The following is a 19,985-nucleotide window of genomic DNA, read 5'->3' on the forward strand; positions in this document are numbered from 1 at the left end:
GATCCTCCTGCCTCAGCCTCCTGAGTGCTGGGATTACAGGCATGTGCCACCACAGCCAGCTGAGTTTGTTGTTTTTGTATAGAAATGCTACTGATTTTTTAAAAAATGCTACTAATTTTTGAGTGCTGAATTTCTGTCTCTCTCTACAGTACTGAATTTATGTATACATATATATTATTTAATAATAATATGGGCAATAGTGCATACAGCGGTAAACACACCATAATTTATGTATACATATTATTATTAAATCTAGAGGTCTTTTGGTGGAGTTTTTGGGATCTTCTATGTAGAGTATCATATCATCTGCAAATAATAGTAATTTAAGTTCTTCCTTTCATATCCTTGTTCCTTTTTATTTCTTTCTCCTGTTTAATTACTCTGGCTAATGTTTCCAGAACTACATTCTGAAATATAGGAGTTGCCATAGTGGGCATCCTTGTCTTGTTTCTGATTTTAGAGTGAAAGCTTTTAGTTTTTGTCCATTTAGTATGATGTTGACTATTTCTTTGTCATAGATGGCTTTTGTCAGGTTTCGATGAAGACCATCTCTTTGAATTTTCTGTAGGTTTTATTTTTTTTAAATCTTGAATGTGTGTTGGACTTTGTCAGAAGCTTTGCTGTTATTGAGGCGATCATATGATTTTTGTGCTTCGTTCTGTTAGTATGGTGTATTACATTTATTGATTTGCATATATTGAACCATCTCTGCATTCCTGGGCTGAATCCTACTTGGTCATGGTATATAATCTTCTTGATGATTTGCTGCATTCTGTTTGCCAATATCTTATTAAGAACTTTTACATCGATGTTGATTAGGGAGAGTGGTCTATAGTTTTCTTTTTTGGTTGGATCCTTTTCCAGTTTTGGTATCAGGGTAGTGCTTGCTTCTAGGAATGAGTTTAGGGGTATTGCTTCCCTTTCAATTTCATTAAAGAGTTTGAGAAGTAGCATTAAGTCTTGTGTAAATTTCTTATAGAATTCAGCAGGGAATCTGTCAGGACCTGGGCTTTTCTTTTTTGGTAGGTTTTTAATTACATTTTTAATTTCATTGACTGATACTGGTTTATTTAGCATTTTACATTGTCTTTTTTTAACTAAAAGAATAAAGATTTTTAGTAAGCATTGTGAGTTGCATTCAGTAGCCTTTTTATGCCACAACACAGTCCATCAACAGTTAATCAGACACAGCAGTACTTCTTTCTTCACAATCCATGAATTAGGGCAGAACTCCCTTTGGCTTACAGTAAGGTCCTACTTAGTTTTTGCATGCAGGAGTTTGGGGAATTATACCTTATTTCTGATTGCTAATGTGATGAAGAGCATCAGAAGTATGTGAAAATGATAGGAAGTGCTTCTGATTGCAAAGTATGCTATTTGGAAACATTAACAAAATCATGAAAATGATAGTATACCTTCTTCTGCTTCTTAACAAACAGTTTTTTTTCTGCTACAGAAGGGGGGTAGTATTTTTTTTTAAGATCAAAGATTTTTTTTTTTCATCACAGAATTTCATATTTTGCTAATATGATGGCCTAAAACAACAACAAAGGGCAATAGTGCATACAGCGGTAAACACACCAAGGTGATGCTGATATTTGAAACAGCTGGATAATTTTGAGGGTGGGGTAGAGTAAATGCAACAAAGGTCAATAATCACAAAATTTTAAGGTTAGAGCAAGATCAGTGACTAAACAGTTAACATTTTTATAGGACTATTACTGATTATTAGCATTTTTGTTTTGCAGATGTGTGCATACTGGTAAGAAGGGAAGAAAGGACAATAACATACATAATGTTAACTACAGATTTTAAAAATTATGAAGCATACAGAAATTTAGCTGAAGCAGTAGTACTAATGGTCTATGTCCCATTCAAAACCATGTAGTTCAGTGATCACAGATGCATAGTATTAGTCACAAAAAAGTTCAGAATACGTTGTGTTGGTTTTTTATGTCTTCTTGACTCAGCTTTGGTCATTTATGTGTATCTAGAAATCCATTTCTTCTGTGTTTTTCATCTTAATAGATACGGGTTCTTAAAGTAGATATTGATTATCTTGTGGATTTTTGCATGATCTATTGTGGTTTTACCTTTTTTGCTCCTCGTTGCATAGATTTGAGTCTTTTCTTTCCTTCTTTTGATAAGGCTGGTTAAAAGTCAGTTTTCTTTAATCTTTCAAAGAACCAACTCTTCAATTTATTGATTCTTCGTATTGTTTTTTTAGTCTCAGTTGCTTTAATTTCTGCTCTGATCTTTATAATTTCCTCCCTTGTAGGAGCTTTGGGCTTGCCTTGCTGTTCTTTTTCTAGGAGCTTGAGGTTCAACATTAGGTATTTATTTGAGCTCACTCTGTTTTTCTGATAATAGGAATTCACCGCTATAAATTTCCCTTGTGGAACTGCTTTAATTGTGTCTCATAAGTTCCGGTATGTTGTGTAGACATTATCATTTAGTTATAGAAATTGTCTAATTTCTTCTTTAATTTCATCTGTGACCCATTGGTTGTTCAAGAAGATGTTAATTTCCATGTGTTTATGAAGTTCTTATGGTTTCTTTTGCTTTGGGGAGTGAGAGGAATGCATGAGTGTGGAAGAGGGAAAGAAAAGCCTTGTTCCTTCTTCAAAAGTCACATTTTGTTTATTTTTGGTAAACATGTAATAGTTCTCTTATTTATATCAGTATTTAAATTATCAGAGCTTTTCCTGTTGTTAGAACTAATCAGTACAGAATGTTTGGAGAATATTTCTAAATAAATTATTTAGTACCAATGTTGCATTTCTGCATGTGAGCGTATAAATTATTTAATACATTAGCTCAAAATGATTACATTTGATTATTTCATCTTACTAAACATTTGTCACATAATCTCCAAAACCATCCAGGAGGGGGCAGCATGGGTTTGTGGAAACAGCGTGTCAGGCATCTACCCTAACCCTGAGTGTGCTTTCATTTGACAGTGTTAGCACACTGGCTTCTAGAGACAGTTAAGGTAATATGAATGGCCTCTGTCACTAAACATATACTAGTGCGGCTGATGCTCACAGCTAGTAATAGCAATTAACTAATCGGGCTTTCTGTTTAATAACTTTGTTTTTATTCTAAAAATGTGCTGAAAGCTTTTGCTTAAATTAGCTCTTATCTCACATTTTTGAACTGGAATTTTTCTTAATTTGTGTATCACATTTAAATAGCATTGTTTATAATTATAGTGAAGTCTCTGAAGCCAAGGAGAATATAATTTATTAGTATAAATTAAAACAAGCAAGTAGTAGAACTTTCAGTATTTTTCTAAAAGACATTATTTCCTGTAACATTCTTTTCTCCTTTAACACATAGATTCTGAAGCTATTTTCCTGTGTCTTTATGCACTCAGAATCTCTTGAAATTAGTTTTACTTTTTAAAATGGAATAATACATAGTAATAAAAGTACAGATTTTTAAAAAGATGGTCTGGTCATCTTTATTATTTCTAATGATATTCTGTACTTTCATTTTAAAATGTTGCTTTTAGAAAATATTATTACCAACAGTGGGAATAAGAATTAGAATAGCTTAGTAGTATTGCATTTCAAGAATGATTATTTTTGGTAAATTCTTACATTTGGAATTGATGTAAAATGGCATAATAATTTTTGAAGGCATTTGAGCAGGTATTGCCAAATTGCCCTTCCAAAGGTTTGGTTTGTATGGACACCATTGTATTTGCCCCATTCTCCATCATTCTGTTTATAATCTTCTCAGTTTTTGTCATTTTATAGGCATGTAAATAATTGTGTGTAGAGTACATATAAATACATATCTCATTCTTATTTAGAAAACATATAAAAGATATCAGTGCTGTGTTGACTATGTATCCTGATCAGTTTATAATCTTTATAATGGTATGTTATTAAATTTTTAGACTATAAGTAATAATGTATTCAAAATAAAATTTTGTTCTGCTGTGTATAGCGTCTATGTATTTAGTTTTATAGTAGACCTTGTCTTTTATGTTATATAGGAAATCAAAGAAATTAGTACTATACCAAGGGACTGTCAGTGAGGGTATTGAGAAAGGTGGGTCTTTATCCCAACTGTACTGATTCATCAGATGTTTAAGAAATTTGAAATTCTTGTATTTTTGAAGGGTTCCTTCAGATCTTAAGACATGTCGTTGATAGTAAAGAAAGTTGCATTGAGCATGAAATTTATTTTTAGTAATAGTCAAAAGTGATTTGTGCTAAGCATTGTGAATGAGGTCATTGGTTAAATTCATGTTTTATATTAGGCTGAAGAGAAAGTAAGGCAAAGACAAAGTTTCGTTGAGAATTGATCATAAGACAATTTCAACAAGAGTTATAATTTCTTTTAAAATGAGAAAAATGTTAGGAAAAAATGAATTGCATTTTGAGGTTGTTATTTGGTTAGGTGCAACACATTTTTGATTAGGACTGACTCTGACATGGTCTCTGATAAAATTTAGTCTAACAAGGAAGCCAGACTAACAAGCAGGCAGTTATAATACAACATGATAAATATGACCAAAGGATTTTTCCAGGGCTCTGTGGGTGCATACAGGAGACCAGCTTTGGGTATCTTTGGAAGACTTTCAAGGAAAACAGTACCTATTGTATTTGTATTGTATTTTTTTAGGTGCTTCTAAAAATCATCCATAGTACACAAGCTGCCTCTGTCTACAGAGACACTTAGTATTCTATGTTATACACTGTAGTGTATAATGTAGAATTGTGTTCTGGAGTACTTGAATTCTCCTGGCTTGCACCTGATGGATCTGTCTGTAATAGATAACAGCCTGCATTTAGGCAAAAGCTGGAGGGAATTTGACATGTACACTACTTTCAAAATAATGACCAACAGATCAGAGTAATAGTTTTGTATGTTCTGCAAACTAGTTGTTTGTAAGTATGAGAACACTTAGGAAGGATGTTTGGAGAAAAAAAGGTTAAGTAATAAAATATGAAATTGTACTGAAAGATAAAATATTTACACTCATCAAAAGAAAGATTTGATAAGCTAATAAAATGAAATGGAAATAGAATGATAGAAAGTCCAGAGGGAAATTGTGTACTGAAGCCAACACACACAGTTGATGTTTATATGACTCTTCTTGTTTTGGAGTTACCAGTGATGATTTGTCTTAGTCGTTAGTGCAGACTTTCAAAAGAAGTCAGAGAAAATGTTGTCCACACATCAGTGAGATGCACAGAGGAGGGGATTTATGAACAGACCTGCATCTGTCTGCATCATGTGCTGACTTTAGTGGGCTACTTACTTAACATCTTTAGTCCCTACCACCACTTTCTGTAAAATGTTGGTTTCATGTTTAGAAATAATGCCTGGTCTGTAAGAGGAGCTCATTAAATTACGGTTTTTGTCGTTATTATTTCTATTTTCAGTTAACTGTACCCTCATTTAGATGATAAAGGCCTAAATCTGGGTAGTAGTGTTCATGCATTTCCAGTACTGGAATGACTTTATTGTGGACATGTAGTATTTTGTTCTTATGCAAGAGCTACTTTGTATTTCCTTGTGACCTAACTATGGCAAGGTGGTTTTACAGCTTTTGAAATTAAGGATGAGTTTCCTTTCTTTACCTGTTTTGCTTTGAATCTTTTTATTCTCGAGGTGTTTATACACACACACACACACACACACACACACACACACATATATAATCTTTTATATCTTTTTGAGACAGGGCATCACTGTGCAGTTTAGGCTGGTCTTCAACTCACTATGTAGCTCAGGTTGGCCCTGAGTATTGCTTCTTTTAGGGCATAAATTATGGAATAGGCACAGCTTTCTTGCCTAACTGTAGACCCTGTAGGTTAGGTTTATAAAACTTCTTTGATACAAACTTAAAAAGCAAACCGACGTGCCTTCTAAACAGATATTTGTAGCATATGTTCTGTTAATGTGCTGCTAGGAAGGAGGCCCACGGTTCTTTTCAGTATCTCCCCTCATAACAGCAGGGACGGGGTCCATCAACCCATTTGTTTCCAGGACAGAAAGATAAGGCTTCCCGCGGTTCTGTCACAGATCCATAAGTTCAGGCTTGTGTTTTAAAGAATGCAGGTAAGATCAAGGCACATATGTTAAGGAGAGGGAAGCATCAAAACTTACTAGGTCAGATGTGTGGTGCCATTCAGGTTCTAAACTGAGGAGTCAGAAAGCAGAGGAGGGCACCATCAGATGACACCTGCAGGATTTCAAGAGCCAGGGTTCTTTGTTCCTGAAGGGTGTGGTGCCAGCCTGCAGCCCAGGGTTGTGGGATCAGGGTTAAATGCCTTAGCAGCATGCGTGTAAAAACTCCTTACAGTCCTTACGTATATTCTGCAGCTGGTGTGGTGTGTACCTGTTGTCCCAGCACTCAGGAGGCTGAGGTAGGATCACTGAGAGTCTGAGGCCAGCCTGACCTACACAGTGAGACCTTGTCTCAAAAAACAAAAACCCAAATTTATATATCTATACATCTATATATCTATATATCTATACATCTATATCTATAGCTATATATTATGTACTTTGCAGAATTAACCATTTTGGTCCCTAAGACACATAAATATATAACTGCAGTTAAAGATAGAATTTTAATGTTTTAAATGCATGAAGTGAATACAGTAGTAATAAAATAAATTCAATAGAAGATCTGAAGAAATATTCAAGGAACAGTAGAAGGTGTTTGCTGAGTTGGATTGAATACTTATATTGACTCATAGAAGTGCTATAAATATTAATGTAATTTTAAGGTAATGTGAGTGATATTGGTGATTTTACAGATGGAACTGTTCAGCCTAAAGTACAGTATTAAAATGAGAAGAAATAAATGTAAAGGGGAAATTAATGTACTTGTAAATATTTTAGGTAGGTACTTTTTTTTTTGGTTTGTTTTATTTTTTTTGTGTTTTTGAGACAGGGTCTTGCTATGTAGCCCAGGCTGGCCTTGAACTCATGGTGATCCTTCTACCTCAGCCTCCAAGAGCTGGGATTACAGGTGTGTGTCACCATGTGCAGGGTAGGTAGCTACTTAAATATTGGCAACACTTAAAAGCTCCTTCAGAACATAAATACAGTTGTTATTGTTATTTTTTTATGGTGGTAGTGGTCTAGGGATTGTAGGCCTTACACATGTTGGGCAATTTCTCTACCACTGAGCTGTATTTCCAGTCTGAAATACAATTACATTTTAAAAGAATCTATGGTATATAATTACCTAATGGTACAAAAAGAAAAGGTCATATTAACCATTATCATTTTTGTGCTTATCATATATTAGTCACTGTGTTAATTAGTTTCTGTACATCATTTCATTTAATTCCTACAGCAATCCTAAATAATGTGATATTGCTAGTAATGACATTATACAGAGAAACAAGGCTCAGAGAATTGACATAACTCATTCACATCACACAGACAGCAAGTGTGACAAGGGATAGACGCCAAGTAGTCTGATCTATACCCTGGCTGGCCTCCATCATGTACCCTCTCCCATATTTAATAGTCTAAAAATTGCATTTCTTTAATTTTTTTCCCTTTTTCTCCTCCCTCCCTCTTTCCTTCCATTCTTCCCTTCCTTGCTTCCTTTCTTTATTCCTTCCTTTTGATAGGGATTTTTTTTTGTGGTCTAGACTGGCTTTGAACTCATTATGCAGCTGGCTGGAACTTGTGATCCTCCTGCCTCAGCCTCCTGACTGCCTGGATTTTTGTCATGCACCATTTTTCATTATTGATTTACATCAGTAAATCTGATTTTGATATACTCTTAACTACCCAGTAAAATAAAAAATTGTCTTTCACTTTGTAGGACAAAACACTGACATTCTTTTGAAATCGTAAATTTCTGATTTCCATTAGAGAACTGTGCTGTACGTTGTTCAGTACTTATTATTCAAATTTGGAGTTGTCTTGGTTACTTTTCTCTTCTTGCTGAACCAAAATACCCAACTCCCAAAATTAAGGAAGGAAAAGTTTATTTAGCTCACAGTCTGCGGAAATTTCAGTCTGTAATCAGCTGGCTCCAAGGCAGGTGTCATGGCACAGGGGCAGCAGTCCAAGGTAGCCGAAGACAGCAAAAGCAACAAGAGCAAAAAGGGGAGGAGTGGCAGCAAGCAGCCACTTTCCCTCCCTTTCCCTCCCCCTACATTGTATGCAAGCTACCTACCCCAGGGTGGGTGTAGCACTCACACCCATAATCCCAGCATTGGACCATGAATCAATCATACGCTCTAGAATCCCACCTCATGACTGCCCGAGGCTTTGGGGGGACATCCAGACACAAACCATAACAGGAATCTTTCACTTTTAGTTACCTTTTATCTTCTTTTACCTGTAACGTATTTCTTGCTCTTTAAATGTATCATTTTAACTCTAATTTTATTAATGTATACTGCTTGTTAAAATGTGGTATTTGAAAATAAAGGTAACTAAAAAGGTAAAATTCACTTCTTGCCTTTCTACATGTAAGAGAACCACAATGAATATATTTTGACATATTTTCCTTCAGCTTTTATTTTGGTGAGTACTGGGAATCCAACTCAGGACCTTGCTCTTGGCAGGCAGGTGCTGTGCCACTGAGCTATATCTCCAGCCCTTTCCTTTAGCATTTAAAAGGCCATTTATTATATACTTGTGTTTATATGTCCTGTAGATATAGTTACCTCTGCATATGGCATCTTAATTTCAAAATATAGCAAATGTTTTTCCAAGTTATATTTATTCATAGGTGAGCACATCATATTTACTTACCAGTTCTTCTGTATTGGATATGTAATTGTTCCTATTGTCTGCTATTGTAAATAATATAATACAAATATTTGTACATTGTTTTTCTTCCATTTGGGATTATTTCCTTTGACTAGATTCCTTGAATATTTTTTCTATGTTAAACTTCAGAATTTTTGTGTGATCAATTATTAACATTTTTAAGGCTGCCAAATTGTCTTCTATCTCAGTATGTATGTATTTCATTGTCCTTTGGTGTTCAAGATTTTTTGTGGGGGGTACTGGGAATTGAACTCAGGAATTTGAGCTTGCTAGGCAGTTACTTGTACTGCTGAGCTATATCCCCGCCCTGTGTTCAAGATATTGTTTATGTCTACATTTGTTTCCACATTAGTATAGTGGAAATAAGAATAATACCTGCTTTAGAGGGTTGTTGTGAGACTTTACTGCATTTAGAACATTAACCACTATAAAGTAAGAGCCCACTAAATATATGCTATTTGAATAAGTTGATAGGTGGAAATAGTATCTTATTATTTGAACTTGGTTTTCATTGATTCTTGGAGATAATGAAAATTTTAGTGAGTCAGGTGTGGTGGCACATGTCTGCCATCCCAGCACTCAGGAAGCTGAGGCAGGAGGATTATAGTGAATTCAAGGCCAGCCTGAACTACATACCAAGACCCTGTCTCAAGAAAAAAAAAAATTTTTTTTTCCCTTGGGGTGGGGAGTATTAGTACTTTAATGAGCTCTTAGAGTTCAGATTCTTTTTCTTTCATCATTTTTGTTTATATTTCAGTTTTTTGAGACAAAGTCTCACTGTGTAGTCCAGATTTGTCCTGAACTCACTGTGTATCAAGGCTGCCTTGAATTTGTAGCAATCCTCCTGCCTCAGCTTTCTGAGAATTGCAGGCATGGCGCACCATTACGCCATGGTACGTAAATGAGTTGTTAACTAAAATACTAAGCTTGTCTGGCTTCTGTTGTTAGACCCTTTTTTTGTTTCTTTATTTAGTTTTGAATTTTTTAGTCTACAGATATATTTGATTTGTATGTAGCCAGATTTATGTTTTTTTTTTTCTATGTAGCTTCTTGGATGTTTTTAAAGCTTGGAATTTTAACTCTTATCCTTGGCTAAAAGCAATGGCTGGATTAAAAACAAATATAAAATACTTTATCAGAAATTTATGTTTGTCTGGTGAAGTAAGGATAAAAATAACCTGTTCTTCCCTACGCTAACAATTTATCACAGTGTCAGTTTTTATTTATTTATTTATTTATTTATTTATTTTTGTTTTTGGGACAGGGTCTTGCTGTGTAGCCCAGGCTGGCCTCAAACTAACAGCGATCCACCTGCTTTAGTCTCTGAGTGCTGGGAGTACAGGCATGCACCACCACTCCTGGCACAATGTCAGTTTTTAAATAAATCTTTCTTCTCTGGCAGGCAGCATCTTCTTTATCTTATCTTAAATTCTTCTAATTTATTTGATGTTTTATAATAAGGAAGCAGTTGAAGAAAGCTGAGTTCTAATTAAGCTGCCCTTTTCTTTGTGTTACCTTTTGTTTACAGTAAATAAAGGAAGATGTTAAAAGTAGGTCCTAATGATCTGGTCTTTATTATTCATAATTATTCAGTATTATATGGAATTACATAGTATACTATTTGGATCATATGGTCTGCTTTTCTCAAATAGGTATTAGAAACACCTTTCTATCCTTTTTTTAAAAAGAAGGATAGATTTCTGAAACTTTGAAAATTTAGTTTAGGTCTGATTTTATGGAAATGTGGAAAGGAAGTTAATATTTAATTTGATAGGGTCTTTTTTCCTTTCAGGTAGACTATTTAAAAGTGATAAATGATGCATCTTTTCCATTTGCACATTTATGTTCTATAGGAAGAGTTCTGGGAAGTACAAGAAATAATGATGAAGAGAGTAGTGGGATTGATTTATGAGCGAAAGAAGCCGGTCATTTATAGCTTGTCTAATGATGGGCATATTTAAAAGGAGAGACAATAGAGTGTGCATGTATTTAGAGGCTATTCAGACAAAAGGAAAAATTGTTTGGGTAAATATAAGATTGCTCACCAGTTATGAAGAAAAAGGATAATGTAGTTTAGAAAACAAATTAGCAAAAGTAGAAAATAAAAAAGTACATGTATTATTAACATTGAAAACTGTTGGGAAGCGGAATCATCTCCCCAGAGAGCTAGTAGATGGGATAAACTAGCTGTCTCTAATTTCTGTAATTCATGGCAGATGCTTAGAACAGGTTAGAGAGGAGGTTTCTGGGAATAGTTTAAAATGAAGTCTTGTGAAATGCGTAAGGTCAGACTGGATGACCTAGGTGGTATATTCTGACTCTATGAGATTCTGTGATAGCTTGTGGCATTCTGCTGTTCAGCAGTCATGTCCTGTGAGAATTGCTTACCGGCAAATTCAGTGAGCTTTTATTTGGTATAGGATTAGAATTCTTTGAAAAATAAAGATTGGCCTTGGAATATACTTGTTTTGGTCTATTCTCTTTTCACCTCTGTTTTCTTAACGTTTTTATCAAAGAAAAAATAGAATTTTTACTGAATTATTCAGGTGCTTATTGTTTACTTTTACTCTTTAGTCCTTGATGTCATTGGTATATATTGCTTCTAGGGCAGAATTAATTCGGTGAATAATTTTTACCTATAAAATACTAGCAAGATTGATAGGATGCTCAATCCATGCTGCACACATTCTCCATAACAATAAAATATTTTTAATGGGATTCATCTTAAGTCATTTGAGAGCCGTGATTGCAGATTATGCGACAGTGAATTGGGGTCTGGGAAGAAATTACCAGAACTTTTATTTACTGGTTATTTTCAGTCGTAAGGAATGGACCTTTCTGAACATTTATTAGATGGATGGATGCTTGTACTCTCACTTGTCTTACACATCAGATGGGCACATATATCAAAAACAAAAAAGCAGAAAACAAAGCTGGCTTGATGGCGCACGCCTGTAGTCCCAGCACTTGGAGGCTGAGGCAGGAGAATCCCTGTAAGTTTGAGGCCAGCCTGGCCTACAGAGCCTGTCTCAGAAAACAAAAGCAAAACAAAAGAAAAGATAGGTGCACACTGTTTAGGGCAAGAGTGAATGGCATACCGAGAGGGCCAGTGCTGTTTTCACATGATATGCTTTCAGTTAAAATGTTTGCTTAGGAGATTTGCAAATTGTGCCATATAATTCTTAGCAGAAAAAAGATTGATGGAGAGTAGTTTTTCTTTCTTTTTTTTTTCTGTTGAGACAGAGTCTTGCCATGTAGTTCATGCAGGCCTTGAACTCGCTGTGTAGCCCAGGCTGATCTTGAATTTGTGGCAACCCTCCTGCCTTGAGTGCTGGGATTACAGATGTGTGCCACCATGCCTGGTAGATGGAAAGTATTTTTAATGAAATATAAATATCTGTTTATCAGCTACATTGACTTTTAAACAAAGATCATTTGGTCAATCTGAGAAGAATGCAGTTAAAAATAATTCCCAATTATGTAAAATATGTATTTACATTCACTATAATTAGCAGTGAAACTTGCTAAGAATGTATATTATGCCTTGTACCAACTAAACTAACATGAAGTTACTGAGATATTTAAGAAAAAAATTCGTTTCATCTTAAATTTGTTTATTTAAGTTTTGAGTCTTCCTTTGTATGGTCTACATTCTATTTTTTTTAATGAATAAGTGTGTGGTCGAGAAAGTTTTGGGTATAAATGCTTTTCAGATAAGCTTAGTTGATGATATGAGGTTCATGGTTTTTAGTTTTATTGTCATTTTACTTATATCCATTAAATGTTTAATACATTATCTTGTTTTAATGACCTTGGTGTTAAGTCATTTTGAGGTTGCGGTCCAGGTTGAAGTGAAATAAAGTGAGGTGGAATGGTATTAGTCACATTATGGAATTAATTGATGTTCAATAACTTAGGTCTCTTAGTAATAAAGGAATTGTGCTCATTTAACTCATTTGTGGGAAAACTGGATCTACATCAGGAAGAAATATGAGCTCTGAAATATTCTTTAAGAAGTGCTTTTTTAATAATTTTGAGGACAGATAAGAGAAAGTGAAGTTAATTGTATTTTAGCAAATCTTTTAAGTGCTTTCATATAACACAACTGAGAATTATTTATCACTAATCTATTCTTTGTTTGAATTAAAATTAATACTGAAGTAGTGCTTGAATGGTCTTTTTTCCTTTTACATTTAAATAGGCTAGACATTTGCTTTGTTTATACCATTAATGTGTTTTCACACAGGCTGCAAAGGTAACCATCAACTCAGAATTAATTAGTGGAATAAAAATTAATGAGATTTTACCCATATTGGGCCATTTCCACTCTAGGCCAGTTTTCTTTATGAGTTCGACTAGCCTTTTCTTGAAAGAAGAAAAATTAGATTTATTTTAATCCATATTTAAAAAGCAGAGAGCCATCTTTTCTTGTGAGTTAAGTACCTCTAATAACTATGCTTTCTTGGGCTTAGTAATATTGATTTTTTTTGTTTTCATTCTTGATTATTTTGGCTATTTCAAGACTATTATTACAGTAAAGCTAAAGTTAACTCTTCAGATACTTATTATCATTACAGAGATGGTATATAATTTTTATAGATGACTGAACTTTGTGGAAGCATGTCAGTTACCAAGATCATCACCATTGCACTGTGAAAGAGTAATAAAATTATTTAACACATATTTAGGTAAATATATATGTTAAGAGATTGTATCTTGTAGAAGCGAAGAGCGAGAATTTTTGGAGTACTAGCTCTTTTTTATCCTTTAGAATATTAAATCCCATAATCTTTTAAAAGCTGGTCTTATACTGTTATTTATTATTCATTTGCTATGTCCTTTAGTTTTACCATATGAGTTATATGATGTAGAGCTTTTATATCTGACTGAAGATAGCTTGCATTTTCTTTAATCTTTGAAGTGAGTCACCTGCATTTCTGTGTGGAAGGTGGAAGTTCTGGCTCAGAAACTCCTCACCAGGGGTTGGTAATGCCAAAAGTTAAGTTCCTCAGAGGAGTGAGAAAGCCTTATTTGTTTGCTTATTAGCTCTAGTCCTCTCTCTGCTAGATTATAAACTATGGCCAGAAGGTATTTGCCAGAAAAAGTGTGTATAGCTCAGTAGTTGTCAGTAGTTTTATCATATCACCCCAGATATTGAGATCTGCAATTGATCACAGTTTTAGAAACACCTAACATAGTAAAGAATATTGGTAAAACTTCATCTTGACTCATGCTTTGTTTCTCTGCTTTTTACAGAGGGATGACTAGAGTGTATGTGAACATTAATGGAATGAATTTGGACTTGCAGGCTCACAAGTAGGCCAGTTAAGGCTTAGTGAGGCTCTATTTATGGATTAGCTTGTTTTAAAGATTTTGCAGAGTTCATGAGTCAAAGCAGTAGAATCAGGAGTAGCAATGAATGTGAAGGCTGTGGCCTGATAAAAGAATGTGAACAGATGCAAAGAAATACTGTTTAGGAATCATACTCAGAGGAAAAGGTCATGGTTTCTTTGATTAGAGAAGTAAAATAAAATGAACTCTTTTGGTGAATTAAGGTCCCAAAATAGAAAATAGTACTTAACCCTCATTGTAGCAATTACCCCTTTTTATAAAATGAATAAAAGATATATTTGACAGACCCAAGGTTAATAATAACCTGTGGAAATGCAAAACATCCACTGTATTAAACTGACTTCTGTCCAGATTTAGCAACATGTGTCTTTAGCAACTAATAAATATTTCTTGTATTGTGAAATAATTGAAAGTAAGGCATTATGGGATGTGTGGAAGCATGTGCATGTAGTGTATTTGCTCAGTTTTATTTTCCAATATCTAAAGCTAAATAATTTTTACAGTGTGCCACTTTATTTTGATTTGTTAGTCATAAAACTAATTTTTGTGTGCCACAAGTCAGCTGCTCCTTAATCATTAATGTCTTTTTAAGAAGGATATCACATTTCATGTTTTCATTGAGTGTTTATCAAGGTAAATGAAATTTAACAAATGCTTAAAAAATTGTATGTAATGTTTTAATGATACCTTTCTGAATTTAGTTTTCTTAGCTTTTAAAATTAGTATACTGCTTAAATTATTATAAAACAAAAAATACAAATAAAGCTAACAAGGAATAAATGGAAAGCACTGAATGCCCTGTTTTATTAAGAAATTGATTTTAGGTTGTTTACAAAAATGAGCATTTGGTAACAGAGGTACAGTGTAATCATGGTGTAGAGAAAACGAGAGGAGCAAGAGAGGCCACCCAGAATTCATATTCAGCCCAAGATCCTGCACTGCTACAGAGGGAAAATTTAGCCCACTGTTTCTTAGCAGTCACAATATAGAAGGAACTAGTTATAGCCCAGCTTGGTGACACACACCTTTAATCCCAGCACTTGGGAGGCTGAGGCAAGAGGATTGCTGCGAGTTCGAGGCCAGCCTGGACTACAAAGTGAGACCCTGTCTCAAAAAAACTAAAAGAAAGGGGGAGGGGGCGAGTTATATTAGCTTCCCCCAAAGTCTATGACTTTAAAACTACATCTAATAAGATTGTCATGGTCAAACAAATTTAGAGATTAGTGATGTGTTTTCTTATAGAAATAATTGTGTGCATGTCAACGTTCTAAGAGTTCTTGGAGGTTGTATGATTAAATTCAATGTCAACAGCAGCTACATAGTGTCCGTGTTTTGCATGCATGTTTGATTACCCTCACTCCTTCACCTAATACCTGTGAGCGTTTCCCATTTGGGGAATCAGTGAGATACTGATCTTTGTCTAAAACTAGTCTTTTTGATTAAGAGAAGTCCAGGAAGGTGAGATTTGACAGGTTTCTTTTTTAAGTTCCTTAGAAGGGAGCATATGTGTATATAGTACCTACTGCCATGGGCCCCATCCTCTAGAAATAAGCAAAGTATATGCAATAATCAGTTTGATGACAGCTGTTTTCATATTGTTCCCCTCAGCATTACCTGAAAGCATAATCTGTGTCACTACAAAGTTAAGTTTCAGATTGCTTATAAATTGTCATACAGAAATTTAAAGGCAGATTTTAAATTTTCTGTAGTATAGATTCATTTGTTGGTTGCTAGTGAAAATACTTGTATCTCATCTTGTTCTAAAAGGGAACTGGAAGGCAAAAACTAGAGATGAGCAAAAAATACACAGCAGTGTTTAATTGGCTATGGTGTGGATAGTTGTGGTACACGTGCTGGCATTATAGACTGAGGCCGTGAAGCAAGCAGGCATGGCGAATCTACCATTAATGAGAGGTCTGTGTGACTCCCAAGGAACAATAGTGGGGGAGCGACTGTGAGGGTATTGTTTTTGAGCAAAGATGCAGGGAGGAGCGTGGTTCTAAATAACAGACGCACAAGCAGAAGCGCTGCAGAAAGCAGCTCTTGCAGCAAAGCATAGCTCATACTATGGAAAGAGGACACATAAAAACAGATCAATTTTTTTCTAGCTTTGCCTGCTCATGTACACCAATCATTTTCGTAATATCATCTTGGAATTTGAACAGGAGGTTTTCCAAGACATTCTTCCCAGTCTTTAATCTAGGATTAATTTTGAATGTTTTAAATGGTGTCTCCCTGTGAGCTAGATGTTTTTTATCTATAAATAAAGGAAGCGATTGTTCAACATGACCTGATATTCTTGTTCCTTTTCAGTGGCAGTGAATATATGTAACTTTTATTTAAGCTGTTGAGGACAGGATCTCTTTTATTCTAAATTTAATACAAATATAACGAAGGATTGTTCTTCTTTTCAGGCAAGAGTACAGCACTGCGTCTGCTCTGTAGCCAGTGACCATTCAGTAGGACTTCTAAGTTTGCGAGAGAAAAAATGCATCATGTTGGCGTCTCGTCACCTTTTCCCTATTCAGATAATCAAGTGGCGGCCGTCTGATGATTACCTGGTAGTGGGATGTTCGGATGGCTCTGTGTATGTGTGGCAAATGGATACTGGTAAGAATAAATGTGAAGAGAGGACAGAAGGTTAAATGACGATATATGATTTCTTAAAAATTTAAGTCTTCTATACGAGAAAAAAGCTCTGAAATGTAAAAAGAAAATGCTACTTTTATGTTAACCAGGTCTTTTTGTAAATATTTGCATCATTTTAAATCAAAAGATATTGAAGTGCCATTGTATTTGTTGTACCATGGCAAATACTGTGGAGCAGTTCATCAGTCTTTGTGGGTTTTTTTTTTGGTTTTTCTCCAGTACCGGGAACCGAACTCACGACCTTGTGCTTGCCAGGGAGGCGCTTTTGCCGCTGAGCTAAATCCCCAGCCCCTAGTTCATCAGTCTTAAAAGGTGTATAATTGAAGGTAATAGACAGATGGCAGATAATGTAATTTCTGTATAATTCCTGAGATAAATTATGAGCAAGATGACGCAACTGTTTTTGTCTCCCTTTCCGAAACAATGCAAAAAAGATTAAACACTCTTTTATTTGAACAGCAGGAAAGCAATCCTGGGCAGGTAGTAAGTAGTAAATGAAACAACAGTTTCAAGTTCTAGAGAAAAATATAAAACTTCAAGCTTCAGAAATTTTATGTATGGGGATTATAGTATAGAACACATAGTGCTTAGCTTAAAAGTACAGGCAATGACACATAATATCTATACACAGATTACCATGGTTTTCCCTGAGAAATATTTAAGTATGTCACTAAATGTTCTAGTTAATCAGACTTTTTGGGAGCATATTTGATTCTGCTTGTACAATGTTTTTTAAAAATTTTTTAAACATTAATTAATTTTATGGAAAACAAATAAAATAAAATTTCATAACAATAATAGGATAATAACAATAGTTAATACATTGAATATTGTTATCTTTAAAGTAGTTACTCAGGCTACAAGATATGGGGATAACAAATTCTCCAAATGATACTGGCACAAGCCTTTCTTTTCAGTGAACTAAGAGAAACTGGTAGTATCTTGTACTTTTTTCCTTTTCCTTTCCTTCCTTTACTTTTTAACCCATCCTAGTTCCTTTTTCCTTTTGAACAATTTCTTCTCATTTCATAATACCTATTGTTGCTTGTCAGTCTTAGTAGTTAAAAACTTCCTTTAGATTCCTCATTGTATTATATAATATTTCTATTTTTTTTTCCTTTTCTTCACCTTTGTTGTTTAGTGCTTTTCACAGACTATATATGTATTTTTGCTTGTACTATTGTGAAATAGGGAACGCTCTTAAGCCTTTTTTGAATAAGTAACCATACTCTGGAACAGTCTTACATTCAGTTTAACTGATATATATAGGCAGTCTTGGAAGGAAGAGGAAAAATTCTTGAAGTCTGTCAAAGTTCTTTGCATTTAACTTTTCTTTTTCTTGTCTGGTTGTAAAAGAGATTCATACTTCTTGTCAAATTTTAAAAGCATGAAAGTACTAGGGCAAGAGATAAACCGAAATCCCATTGCTAACTGTTAAATGTTAACATTTGGGCATATTTGTTTCTTCTCTGCCTTTGGATGTTTTTAAAAACAGAATGTCAGCCCGGCGTGGTAGCGCATGCCTGTAATCCCAGCACTTGGGAGGCTGAGGCAGGAGGATCTTTGTGAGTTTGAGACCAACCTGGGCTACAAAGTGAGCTCAAGGCCAGCCTGAACTGCATAGTGAGACCCCCTCTCAAAAAGACAAAAACAGAACAAAACCAAAAAACCCCCAAAAAGCAGAATGTCATACCAAATATGTAATTTTGTGTTTCACTTAATGTCCCTCTATGTTATATTCTAACTACTAAATATCATAGTCTTATTTACTGGTTTGGTTCCATTCACAGATATTCAGTTTGTCTTTGGCTCTGGAATCAGACTGTTCGGTTTGAATTTTGCAGTTGCTAGCGCTATAACCTATCTGAAGTTCCATGACTTTTGCCCTCAGTTACCTCACCTGTATAAATAGGATAATACTATTTCCTACTTTATAACTTTACAGGGAAAATAAAATGAGGTAATATTTCCCTGATATGTTAAACAGAATATGTGTGTGTATATATGTGTCATCTGTGACTTGTAAGTTTTTGTGTATATATACTGCATATGTTTGTATTTCCAATTATTATTAAACATGCTTCTTAACTTGTTACTTTGTTGAATTTGTCAGTATATCTTTACCTACATTTAGAAGTAATTTTTGTAGAAATTTATATTAAAGAAAGTTCCTATAATAATGATGTTTATAAAACACTGTGTTAAAATACTATAAATATTAAACTGATAAAGAGAAAAAAGTATGATAAACTAGTCCAAAATTTGCTTAACTAAATATGATAAAGAAAGAAAGTATCACTTTCTTGAATATTTCAAATACCAAAATATATCACACTTACTTTATATACTTTAAAAATACTTATCAATAGTATAGAATGAAAGATGGATTTTTCTTTGTTTTACAGTTGAGACCTGAAAAACAAAATAACTTTTCTCATAAATTTTCTAAGAGGAAATGACAAATATCCCCCACCTGTAGGGATACTATAGGTTGTTGTTCTTATATCATTTTAGAATAATTAAACCCAATTTAGAGTAAACAAAATATGTATTATTGAAATTCTACAATTACCCCCTAGCCTACGGAGGATTTGGATAGGCAGTCAGTCAATATGACATTCTTAAATCAGGGTGAAAATAGAGGAGCTGAATTTGTTTTAGATTTCAACCGGGATAGGAGGTATGTTCTTCTTCATTGCTGTACAGCCGGTAGCTAGTGGAATAAAGGTCCCTGGGGAGTCAGTGAGGTACATCCTGCAGGTATTGACATTATTTATTTATTAAATTTATTTATTTTGTGTTCTTCAGAAAATTAGCCTTTATTGTTTGATATCATATGATTCTTTAAGTAAATAAAAAATGAACCCAGATAAATCAGATTCAGCTAGGGTTTGATGTATGAAATGTATTTAAACTCTATTGAGGTAATTGGCCCCTCTTCTTAGTGTTTTGGGAATGTATTTTCACAAATGAAGCCATGCTACACTAAATCTGCTCATGTATTCTGGGGACTTTTCTGTTGTTTGAGTTATATTGATTATTTATAGCTTTAAAATGCTTGAAATACTTTTCCTTTATACATTTGTGTGTCATTTTCTTTTAGCCTTTTCTCCTCTTCATATGGGTAGTTTTTGTTTTTAGTGTTCATTTCCCAATGAAATGAAGTTGAAAGTAGTAATATAAAACTTGATTAGAGAGTGAGAAGTCCAGAATCTTTT

The 19,985-nt window shown here is 34.3% G+C and overlaps 1 protein-coding gene across 2 annotated transcripts in view; it reads left to right on the plus strand.

The window, feature by feature from the left end:
* Positions 1–19,985, plus strand: part of Wdr7 (WD repeat domain 7) — a 365,823-nt gene that overhangs the window by 61,641 nt on the left and 284,197 nt on the right. For both annotated transcript variants that reach the window (XM_013510978.1, XM_013510979.1), the window contains exon 13: positions 16,533–16,728. In XM_013510978.1, coding sequence (XP_013366432.1) covers positions 16,533–16,728 — 196 coding nt within the window. The remainder of the gene's footprint in view (positions 1–16,532; positions 16,729–19,985) is intronic.

This window comes from Chinchilla lanigera, unplaced genomic scaffold, assembly GCF_000276665.1.
Source record: "Chinchilla lanigera isolate Chin_1 unplaced genomic scaffold, ChiLan1.0 scaffold00001, whole genome shotgun sequence".
Classification (NCBI taxonomy): Eukaryota; Metazoa; Chordata; class Mammalia; order Rodentia; family Chinchillidae; genus Chinchilla; species Chinchilla lanigera.